The sequence below is a fragment of the Schistocerca serialis genome, chromosome 1 (genome assembly GCF_023864345.2).
Source record: "Schistocerca serialis cubense isolate TAMUIC-IGC-003099 chromosome 1, iqSchSeri2.2, whole genome shotgun sequence".
NCBI lineage: Eukaryota > Metazoa > Arthropoda > Insecta > Orthoptera > Acrididae > Schistocerca > Schistocerca serialis.
The window spans coordinates 1149976462-1149989073 of record NC_064638.1 but is presented as its reverse complement, the minus strand read 5'-3'; the positions used below and the strand labels follow the sequence as shown (position 1 = coordinate 1149989073).

The 12612-nt window shown below is 45.5% G+C and overlaps 1 protein-coding gene across 1 annotated transcript in view; it reads left to right on the top strand.

Annotated features, from left to right (window-relative positions):
• LOC126456094 (uncharacterized) overlaps positions 1-12612 on the top strand; it is a 197627-nt gene that overhangs the window by 120376 nt on the left and 64639 nt on the right. Inside the window, exon 2 of the mRNA XM_050091853.1 lies at positions 2217-2398. Coding sequence (XP_049947810.1) covers positions 2217-2398 — 182 coding nt within the window. The remainder of the gene's footprint in view (positions 1-2216; positions 2399-12612) is intronic.

Below are 12612 nucleotides of genomic sequence, written 5' to 3'. Positions count from 1 at the left end.
ATCCCGCTACTGCAGAATAATTCTGCAGCAACAAAACATGAACGAGAGAAAAAATGAAAACGGAAATGAAACTTAAGTTGCAAAGGAAATGCGCCATAAACAACAACAAAAAACAGTGCTCAGACGAGTGTCTGCCAACAGCAGAGGGTATCAAAGACTTTAGAAAGACTATGCAATGTTCCATAACAACAAATTGCCTCCGATGAGTGTGCGTGATAACTGTTTAAATTAGATTCGTTTGAGCTGTTGCTCGCCGCGCGGGATTAGCCGAGCGGTCTCAGGCGCTGCAGTCATGGACTGTGCGGCTGGTCCCGGCGGAGGTTCAAGTCCTCCCTCGGACATATGTGTGTGTGTTTGTCCTTAGGATAATTCAGGTTAAGTAGTGTGTAAGCTTAGGGACTGGTGACCTTAGCAGTTAAGTCCCATAAGATTTCACACACATTTGAACATTTTTTTGAGCTGTTGCGGGCAGGCTCTTGGGCATGCGCAGTTGCTTCTGGTTACAGAAGTGTGGCTGGGTGCCACTATCTAGAATTGTCCCGGTTCGGAAATATCGTAGATCCAGGGCTGATGCACAGAGCAGTCAGAGTTGTGGTGGGGAGGTCGGTAGTCTTCACGTGACCTGTGTTTACGTTCAGTGGATTTGTTGTTTCCTCCTTGTTGCTTGCTCTCACATTAAATGAAAACAAAACGGATTTTTGTGGCCGGGAGCTAGCAAATGAATTAAAATACGTTCGCATAATTACGGAAGCCAAAAATATTTTTAGTTTCAGATTTTATTTCCACCTTTCTGACAATCAAGCATTAATCGCCTTGCAGAACAATGAAGTTATTTTTGTCGGTTTGCTAAAGAGATTTGGCTTTTATTAAATCTTTTCCGCTGAGGCAGTCAGTTTATTTTAAACAAAGCGTTCAATTTGACAGTGTTGGCTAGTTTCAACAGTTCGCTGCATTTCAAGTGCACGCATGGCATTATGCCATAATAAAGAGCCTAACATGAGATAATACAGTACTGGTACTCCAAGAAAATTTGCTTCCGAATCAGGACATACGAATGTGCACTTTAAGTCGAATCATGCATTTTAGTATGGTTCACGAAATTCCTATGCTCTTGAAGTATCCTCTGATGTCTTGTTTCTTTTATGTCATAATGTAAGATCCTTTCATGTTTTACACGTAGGAACCTCGGGTTTCCTGCGTCATCGTAGCTGCGCAAGCGCGGTGATGCCTGTTATCTGGCGCTCTCTGGCAACTGCTGAAAGGAACCTATTTCTAACACGTCGCGGGAAAATGTTGCGATTCGTGGTTTGAAAAGCGTTACATTCAAAGTAAATTTCCGTTTACACAAGATGAACTATGTGCGAGAATGTACGATGAATTTCTTAAATCACAAAGCGTTTGACTCTCATTTAAAAATCAACTCTTTGAGGACGACCATTTAGAAGAATTTCGAGCCCAGGAGACATTTACATCGTTGTTAAAAATTTACTGGCACATTTGTGTGATGTATCTTAAAGTGTAACATCCGCAAAAAAGATCAACATTATACGTGGCAGCTTAGCTTCTCTCCCAGCTTATTAATCTTCATATGTGAATGCTATGTATATTAATTTAAACCATTAACTTTCCTTATTTGTGTGTTCGCGCTACTTAAGAGTGATCTTGCTATTGACTGTCTGCATCACGTGTCCTATGCTGTCATCAGCTGGCGAGATCACGTGACATGAGCTATGACTGGCTTACAAAAGCGCACCGCAATCTCGATTTCAGTGCTTCGGAAAGTGACATACGGTGTTTGGAATTCAGATTTATACCTTCGTAATACGAAAATATGCAGCGTACATGTTGCTGCACGCCAAAGGTCTTCCAAAAGTGTTTTTCCCCCTGAGTTTTGTTATCTAAATTGCTGGAAAATTCTATGTCGGTATATAAAACCATAAACATTCAAAGGATTGATGAGTTTTACAGTGCCGAGGAAGAGTATACTGTCACTTAACACAGAAAAAGTGTATTTCCACCCGGGAGAAAGTGTATTTTTAACTGGGAGATCCGGGAAAAATCCGGAAATTTTGTTTCCTTGTCCACGTATACACCCTGAATAACTATGACTGTCGTACCAGTGTGCCGCCAGACCTGTTCGCTCCATTGGCCAAGCCTGCTCGCCTCTATCTGGTCAGGCTGCCTTATAACGGGGCGCGCTCGCTGTCGTGTTGCAGGCGGCCAGACCAAGGAGGAGGTGATCGAGACGAACGAGCGACTCCGGGCGGTGCGCGTCCGCCTCGAGGACTCGTACGACACGGCCAAGCGCTCGCTCATCACGCTCATGAGCAAGTACACCGAGAGCAAGAACGTCCGCAACGTCTTCCAGCGCTACAACCTGCTGAAGGCCATGATCAAGGTGAGGCAACCACAGCTGCCGCACCGCTGCGCTCCACTCGGCACCATGGGTGGTCGCTTCCTCATTCATCACCGTCAGCTCACGAGGACCGAACGTAGTGGTCCACTTGTTTTTCTTTATTTCTTGTGGGAGGGTGAAGGGGGCAGAGGGCAGGGGCCAAGGATGGACGCTGCGGCCGTATGGATTGTATGGAAATGTGCATCTGGGGTGGGTGACGAAATAAAATTCAATGTCTCTCGTCAACTTGCCCAAAGTCAAAGTTCTAAACTGCTCGGAAGTCCTATATCTGCTCCGAGCTCACACGTGCTACTGCACGGAAAGATTTAGCCAATATTACACAGTGCAAACACTTCACAATGGGCGGCCATAAATGTGACTGGACTTATAAGTTTGACTACGGTTCGTCTATGGGGAACCAACTCACATTCATCGCAATGTACCCAATGCTCCACAATTTAATATAAATGCAGACAGTATTTACTAGGCAGAGATGACGGACGCACTGGCCTTTTTTTTAAAAAAAAAGTTTTACAAATTCGAGTTTATTTCCCATATGAACATAGAAAAATCGAAAGTCACAGTTCACAATAAATTAATTTCAGAGCCTGACCGAGCTTCTTAAGATCTTGGGGGCGATTGAATAAACCACGATTAATTGCGAGAGTTATCTTTAGAAAACCGTTAAACTTCCACAGTATCTGAAACTATAAATTCCACAATGGCCACACTCTGAAACCTTATAAGTGCGGCTTGTGTCACATGCGACCCGAAAAGTAACAAATCCATCACATGCCGAAAAATTTGTATGTCCGAAAGTAGGAACTCTGAATAATTGACATTTGCGAACTAATGACTATTTCAAAGCTCATCAGACAAAACTTTCTCGAAACACAGATTAACAAAGTCTGACAGCCTCCAACGGCGTCAGAACGTAGTTCCCGTTCAAAATGCCGCTGTTTACCCAGAAAACTCGGTCAAGCACCACTGAATCAGTTAAACTGCTGAAAATGAAAACTGCTTAAATTCTTAATTTTAACCTTTTATACATGTATGATACGTCAAATCACACGGAAATTTTCCGAAAAAGTTCTGCTGTTATCGGTTTTCTTTTATGTACCATAATTTATTTATAAACAATAATTTCTATGGTTTTCCCCTGTTTTTGAATTTGTAAGTGTAAATATAAACAAACAATTTCAATTATACGTTAAATAATTTCCTGTACATCTGACGTTTACAGTATTGTCGCTACTTTTAATATTTCTCTATTTATTTACTAAGAAAAATCGTTTCTAATTCCTCAAAGTCCATTTTTTGCCTCTCATTTAAGTACGTGCATAATTTCAGTACACTCAGTACATCTGCTATGACATTCCGATAACGTTCTACGGTATGTACCCGTTGACACGTCGTTTGTTGGAATCGCATTGTGCGTTGTCGGGATATTAACTTTTGCAGTTCAGTTTCTTTTTTTTTTTAATTTTGTGATACGGTACACTACAGCATCACCAGCCTTCCGCGGTCTAACTGTGTTGGTGAGCCAGTAAATAGAACCCATAGGGCAGTGACACTGCGTCACTGCAATACACTTTGGAGGTGTGGCAGTGGGACTTGGAGTCCCATACCATCCTGCAACGGTGACAGTACTCTTCTGTCCGGCATAAAAACGTAGTCCGACATTGGCAGGTAGGATTGGAAAGTCGTGGACGTGGAATGGAGGGCTAGTCCTGGCGAAGGAGGCAGCCGTGGTGGGCGTGCCAGACCCAGCGATAGTCCTGTTCGGAAGCCGATTCCTCAAGGATGGTCAGCGGAACCGGATGTCTATGCCAGCGGCGTGGATGTGTAGTCCCAACGTGGCGTATCCCATGTACAGTGTCCCTTAGGGCAGTCACTTTCTCCTTGAGGGGGACCATATCTGCTTCCTCATAGAGAGTCACAATCCGCGTGAGTGGCGAGGCGTGCCGGCTCCACCTGAGAACCTTGGCACTGCAACGTTCGCATCCTGGTGACACTAATCGTGGCCCGTGCAGTACAGTTCAGGAATTATTTATAACATTCAACGTACAATAACCTACAAACCCACGCAGATATGGAATGCCCATCTTCAAAGGCGCAATCGTCCATCTCTTTCGCTTCAAATGAGCCTACTCGATCTTCACTGACGCATATGGTTCAGCATTTATTAATTTTGGCGTAAGATTCAATTGCACACTGGACGCGAAAAGTGGCCGTGAGAAACTAGCAGCCAGTTTGCCGCCCAACGGCCGCGTTTTACTGGTCACCTTGGCAGGCAGTGGAAGTCCACACACAACACCATCTGCGGAGCATAGCGTGGAACTGGCCCACGAGGTGCTCCTGTCAAGCTGATTTCAGCTGTCAACACGAATATGACCCGATCTTAGCCGCCGCCTGTGTGCGTCTGCGGTCGCGTATTTGTGACCCATTGAAGTGTGTCTTCCCTTCCCGTGTTACAGCGCGGTTATCATCTATACACTGTCTGGATGCAACCTGCCACATCTTCCTCTCGCGGCCAGGCTTCACATCTTGAACTACGTTCTCGATTATTTGTTGGAAATACACTGGTGTGTACAACCTAAGCACGAAAGTACACTACTGGCCATTAAAATTGCTACACCACGAAGATGACGAGCTACAGACGCGAAATTTAACCGTCAGGAAGCATATGCTGTGATATACAAATGATTAGCTTTTCAGAGCATTCACGTGCTGACATGAGGAAAGTTTCCAACCGATTTCTCATACACAAACAGCAGTTGACCGGCGTTGCCTGGTGAAACGTTGTTGTGATGCCTCGTGTAAGGAGGAGAAATGCGTACCATCACGTTTCCGACTTTGATAAAGGTCGGATTGTAGACTATCGCAATTGCGGTTTATCGTATCGCGACATTGCTTCTCGCGTTGGTCGAGATCCAATGACGGTTAGCAGAATACGGAATCGGTGGGTTCAGGAGGGTAACACGGAACTCCGTGCTGGATCCCAACGGCCTCGTATCACTAGCAGTTGAGATGACAAGCATCTTATCCGCATGGCTGTAACGGATCGTGCAGCCACGTCTCGAACCCCGAGTCAACAGATGGGGACATTTGCAAGACAACAACCATCTGCACGAACAGTTCGACGACGTTTGCAGCAGCATGGACTATCAGCTCGGAGACCATGGCTGCGGTTACCCTTGACGCTGCATCACAGACAGGAGCGCCTGCGATGGTGTACTCAACGACGAACCTGGGTGCACGAATGGCAAAACGTCATTTTTTCGGATGAATCCAGGTTCTGTTTACAGCATCGTGATGGTCGCATCCGTGTTTGCCGACATCGCGGTGAACGCACATTGGAAGCGTGTATTCGTCATCGCCATACTGGTGTATCACCCGGCGTGATGGTATGGGGTGCCATTGGTTACACGTCTCTGTCACCTCTTGTTCGCATTGACGGCACTTTGAACGGTGGACGTTACATTTCGTGTTACGACCCATGGCTCTACCCTTCATTCGATCCCTGCGAAACCCTACATTTCAGCAGGATAATGCACGACCGCATGTTGCAAGTCCTGTACGGGCCTTTCTGGATACAGAAAATGTTCGACTGCTGCCCTGGCCAGCACATTCTCCAGATCTATCACCAACTGAAAACGTCTGGTCAATGGTGGCCGACTAACTGGCTCGTCACAATACGCCAGTGACTACTCTTGATGAACTGTGCTATCGTGTTGAAGCTGCATGGGCAGCTGTAACTGTACATGCCATCGGATCTCTGTTCGACTCAATGCCAAGGCGTATCAAGGCCGTTATTACGGCCAGAGGTGGTTGTTCTGGGTACTGATTTCTCAGGATCTATGCACCCAAATTGCGTGAAAATGTAATCACATGTCAGTTCTAGTGTAATATATTTGTCCAATGAATACCCGTTTATCATTTGCATTTCTTCTTGATGTAGCAATTTTAATGGCCAGTAGTGTAACTTTTGCATAATGTGCCACTGCCCATTTATATAGCTTGGTGAAACTGGGCTCATACGTAGAAAGAACTTCTACAGCCTAGTACAGATGGTACCTCAGAGAAACACGCAGTGAGACGGACAGAAATGACACTTTTATTCGAAGACCATAATTACACTGAAGTCATCGAGATTAATCATGCTCCCTACAAAATGGTGGAGATGATTCTTAATATGGTGTGTCATCACCGCGGACGTCAATGCTTATTCTCTGACGTGCTCCTTTGCTGGCGACATGGCAGGTAAGGAGTTGTTTTGATGGGGCGATCATATGGCGAGAGATGGGCATACGTAAAGCACCCAGGAACATTGTTAAACATGTTATTACTCGTGGTCCAGGTTTAATGGTGTACGGAGACATAATGTTGCATGGGCATGAGCTCCAAATCTTTGAACAAGGTAGACACGTCAGTCAACGCTATTGTCACACTGTACTCCTTGCCCATGCGCGTCTTTGCGTCTTCATTCTCATGGATGACAATGCGCCACCAGATCGAATAGATCATGTGGGGAACCTCTTGGAACGAGAGGATACTCGACAAATGCACTGCTTAAATTTTTTATTGATTTATCTGTAGTTTGAATATCACAATGCGGAAAATTGAATGTTTTGCAGATATGTAAATACGTAATTTATGTAAAAGCAATAAACCCCTAAGAAATGAAAGTAATGTCATTTTAAACTGCCACTGTCTGTGTCTTGACACAACATTTACGAATGAGATGCGCCACACGCAGTCAGGAAATTCAACCTGGCACGCAATGAGTCTTCTGTAACTGGCACCCGACTTTCAAGAAATACTCTCCTTTTTTTCGAAGTTCTTGTTAGATGAGTTATAGGTCTACAGTCCTCTGTACTACATTTGAATAGTTCTGCAGAATTTAGTGAAAAAAATTATGATCATAGCCTCTATCATGGATCACTTCAAATTTTTCCAAGTCGAGGGCACGTTTCATTTCTGGTACATTGTAAATTTTTATTCTATGGTTCATAACTAGAGCTATAACTACACAAGAACACCAGCTGAACGAGCACAACCAAACTGTTCAAACGACCGTGAGCAGTATTCGTGTGCATTCCCCTTACGTCTTTCTTAGTGAACGTGTTCTTGTTGCCTGATTGTTACCTACTCCTTTAGGAATAAGTTTTAAAGACACGTCGTCTGAATCTTCGCCTTTACTTTTAACAGAATTCCACGATAATCTTCTGTTTAACAAATATTCTGGAGCTGTTGTGTGTGTGGTCATGATCGTCTTGCAAATGTTCGCTGCCTCCAGTACACAAATTAAAAGAGCGCCACGAATTCTTACCACAGCATCTCTGTAGTTCTTCAGATTGCAGAATGCTTCGCGTAGCGAAGTAATTGTACAGTACCACGATCATTAAGAACACTGCAGCATCTACCTGTGCCACAATTTTACTTTAAATATTTAACTTAAAGTAGACAACGAAACACTACGCAAGCTTGCTCAGATGGCTAACCAATTGGGGGATCTGATCGCCCTGCTGCCTGAGGACAAAGCCTTCCGAGTTCGAGTAAGCGCATAACTGTAAGTGGGATTCTTGGTGTCCTATCCAGATCAGTGACCACAACTGTTGTACGAATTTCTATTTTTATGTGGTGCAAGAGGGTCACTCATTATTGCAGTTATCTCATAAACTATTTTCCCCACAAAAAGCGTAATAAGGGTTTTGTGTAGAACTCTTGGGCAGCTATTTAGACTTGTGATCAAATTTCTTTTCGCAAATGATTTTTTTTACAAGATTAATATTTTCCCTGTTTCCTTTGCGAAATTCTACAGAACTACTGAAATTTTGTACAGTGAATTCTACAACTGCAGCATATCTATCAAGAACTGTGAAAAAAAATGTAATTCTCGAAAGTCGTGCGCCAAATTCATCAGATCGAGAGCTTGATATCGCCGAGTGAGGCGTACTTCCGGCCCGTGAGGCCATTTACGACATTTGCTTCCCTTTCGAATTTAAAACATAATTTCGAAGTGATAGCTACGTATCACACACAACAATGCGTGACACAAAGCCCAAAAAATCTCAAAAGCGCCAAGCGAGCGCGTTATACAGTGTAAAATCTTGTGATTATTAATTTCGAAACGCCAAATAAACTATTTCGAAAGATTCATCGTAAGGCTACAATGTTGCTCTATAAGGCATAAGGAATCGTTTCGTGCAAATCAAGTGCAACACATTGGAGAGCGAGGGGAAAACGTTGTTTTTAATTTTTGCACAAAAATAAAGACTTTTGCGTGAAATGGATACGTTCGTTCTTTATTTACAAAAAAAAATAGTTTTACAGTATCACAGCAGATAGCTGCTTTCGGATAGTACTTGTCTCGTGTGACGGACACAATTTCTCGGATCGGTACTGCGATGGGCTCAATACAGGCTTTTCGCAGGGGATATACACTATGTCATCAAAATTATGCCGACACCTGGGTGAAAATGACGTAAAAATTCGTGGCGCCCTCCATCGGTAATGCTGGAGATCAATATGGTGTTGGCCCACCCTTAGCCTTGATGACAGCTTCCACTCACGCAGGCATACGCTCAATCAGGTGCAGGAAGGTTTCTTGGGGAATGGCAGTGCTGCATTGAGGAGAGCTATCGATGTCGATCGGTGAGGCCTGGAACCAAGTCGGCGTTCCAAAACATCCGAAAGGTGTTTCATAGGATTCAGGCCAGAACTCTGTGCAGGCCAGTCCATTACGTCGTGTAACCACTCCGCTACAGGCCGTGCATTATGAACAGGTGTTCGACCGTGTTGAAAGATGCAGTCGCCATCTCCGAATTGCTCTTCAACAGTGGGAAGCAAGAAGGTGCTTAAAACATCAGTGTAGGCCTGTGCTGTGATAGTACCACGCATAACAACAAGGGGTGCAAGCCTCTTCCATGAAAAACACGACCAAACCATAACACCACCGCCTCCGAATTTTACTGTTGACACTACACACGCTGGCAGATGACGTTCACCGGGCATCCACCATACCAACAGCATGCCATCGGATCGCCACATTGTGTACCGAGATTCGTCACTCCACACAACGTTTTCCCACTGTTCAATCGTCCAATGTTTACGCTACTTACACCAAGCGAGGTGTCATTTGGCATTTGCCGGCGTGATGTGTGGCTTATGAGCAGCCGCTCGACCATGATATCCAAGTTTTCTCACCTCTCGCCTAACTGTCATAGTACTTGCAAAGGATCCTGATGCAGTTTGGAATTCCTGTGTGATGATTTGGATAGATGTCCACCTATTACACATTACGACCCTCTTCAACTGTCTGCGGTCTCTGTTAGTCAACACACGAGGTCCGCCTGTACGCTTTTGTCCTGTACGTGTCCCTTCACGTGTCCACTTCACCACCACATCGGAAACGGTGGACCTAGGGATGTTTAGGAGTGTGGAAATCTCGTGGACTGACGTATGAAACAAGTGACACCCACTCACCTGACCACGTTCGCAATCCGTGAGTTTCGGGGAGCGCCCCCCCCCCCCCCCCCCCCGTCCCCTCTCACATTCTGCTCTCTTATGATGTCTAATGACTACTGAGGCCGCTGATGTGGAGTATCTGCCAGTAGGTGGCAGCACAATGCACCTAATATGAAAAACGTATGTTTTTGGGGGCGTCCGGATAGTATTGATCATATAGTGTATCTTCCTCAACATGCAATTGCAGTCAGCCACCGCGTGTGTATATATATATATATATATATATATATATATATATATATATATATATATATATATATATAGAGAGAGAGAGAGAGAGAGAGAGAGAGACGAGCGAAAACATTAATACCACCTCCTTAGTAGCGCATTAACACCACCGATTCCGAATATCATGGATTCAGTAAGTCCTTGGTTGGCGTCCAGACGCGTTTAGCTTCACATGTCTAAGCACAGGTCACACAATTCCCATGTACCACGGGACTGTGGGTTGTGGGCGCGGAGCTTGCGCTCTGTAGTGTCCCAGAAGTGCTCAATCGTGTTCTTATCAGGCGAATCTAGAGCCCAAGATAATTAACGTCGGTGTAGTATCATGCTGCTGAAATCATTTTAGCAGGATTCTGGTCTTGCGAAACGGACAGTTATTTTGCTGTAAAAGCAAATCCCCATCTGGAAAGATATCAAATATGAAGAGATGCAGGTGGCCCTCTTAATAATGTTCACGCAGTGCACAGCTGTCATAATGCTTTCAGCTTCTACCACAGTTGCCAGAAGCCCTGCAGAACGTCCCTCTTAGCATACTTTCTGCCATCACCATCCTGTACCCTGTGTGTATTTCCATTGGCCGTTCGCCAGGACGACGGCGTATCCGCTGGCCGTTGTGACCGAGCGGTTCTAGGCGCTTCAGTCCGCAACCGCGCGACTGCTACGGTCGCCGGTTCGAATCCTCCCTCGGGCATAGATGTGTGCGACGTCTTTAGGTTAGTTAGGTTTACGTGCACTACTGGCCATTAAAATTGCTACACCAAGATGAAATGCAGATGATAAACGGGTATTCATTGGAGAAATATATTATACTAGAACTGACATGTGATTACATTTTCACGCAATTTGGGTGCATAGATCCTGAGAAATCAGTACCCAGAACAACCACCTCTGGCCGTAATAACGGCCTTGATACGACTGGGCATTGAGTCAAACAGAGCTTGGATGGCGAGTACAAGTACAGCTGCACATGCAGCTTCAACATGATACCACAGTTCATTGAGAGTAGTGACTGGCGTATTGTGACGAGCCAGATGCTCGGCCACCATTAACCAGACGTTTTCAATTGGTGAGAGATCTGCAGAATGTGCTGGCCAGGGCAGCAGTCGAACATTTTCTGTATTCTGAAAGGCTTGTACAGGACCTGCAACATTCAGTCGTGCATTATCCTGCTGAAATGTAGGGTTTCACAGGGATCGAATGATGGGTAGATCCACGGGTCGTAACACATCTGAAATGTAACGTCCACTGTTCAAAGTGCCGTCAATGCGAACAAGAGGTGACCGAGACGTGTCATCAATGGCACCCCATACCATCACGCCGGGTGATACGCCAGTATGGCGATGACGAATACACCCTTCCAATGTGCGTTCACCGCGGTGTTGCGAAACACGGATGCGACCATCATGATGCTGTAAACAGAACCTAGATTCATCCGAAAAAATGTCGTTTCGCCATTCGTACACGCAGGTTCGTCTTCGAGTACACCATCGCAGGCGCTCCTGTCTGTGATGCAGCGTCAAGGGTAACCGCAGCCATGGTCTCCGAGCTGATAGTCCACGCTGCTGCAAACGTCGTCGAACTGTTCGTGCAGATGGTTGTTGTCTTGCAAACGTCTCCATCTGTTGACTCAGGGATCGAGACGTGGCTGCACTATCCGTTACAGCCATGCGGATAAGATGCCTGTCATCTCGACTGCTAGTGATACGAGGCCATTGGGATCCAGCACGGCGTTCCGTCTTACCGTCCTGAACCCACCGATTCCGTATTCTGCTAACAGTCATTGGATCTCGACCAATGCGAGCAGCAATGTCGCGACACGATAAATCGCAATCACCGAGCGAGGTGGCGCAGTGGTTAGCACACTGGACTCGCATTCGGGAGGACGACGGTTCAATCCCGTCTCCGGCCATCCTGATTTAGGTTTTCCGTGATTTCCCTAAATCGCTTCAGGCAAATGCCGGGATGGTTCCTTTGAAAGGGCACGGCCGATTTCCTTCCCCATCCTTCCCTCACCCGAGCTTGCGCTCCGTCTCTAATGACCTCGTTGTCGACGGGACGTTAAACACTAATCTCCTCCTCCTCCTAAATCGCAATCGCGATAGGCTACAATCCGGCCTTTATCAAAGTCGGAAACGTGATGGTGCGCATTTCTCCTCCTTACACGAGGCATCACAACAACGTTTCACCAGGCAACGCCGGTCAACTGCTGTTTGTGTATGAGAAATCGGTTGGAAACTTTCCTCATGTCAGCACGTTGTAGGTGTCTCAACCGGCGCCAACCTTGTGTGAATGCTCTGAAAAGCTTATCATTTGCATTTGCATATCACTGTCGGTTAAATTTCATTTCTGTAGCACGTCATCTTCGTGGCGTAGCAATTTTAATGGCCAGTAGTGTAGATCTAAGTTGTAGGGGACTGATGACCTCAGATGTTAAGTCCCATAGGGCTCGGAGCCATTTGAAC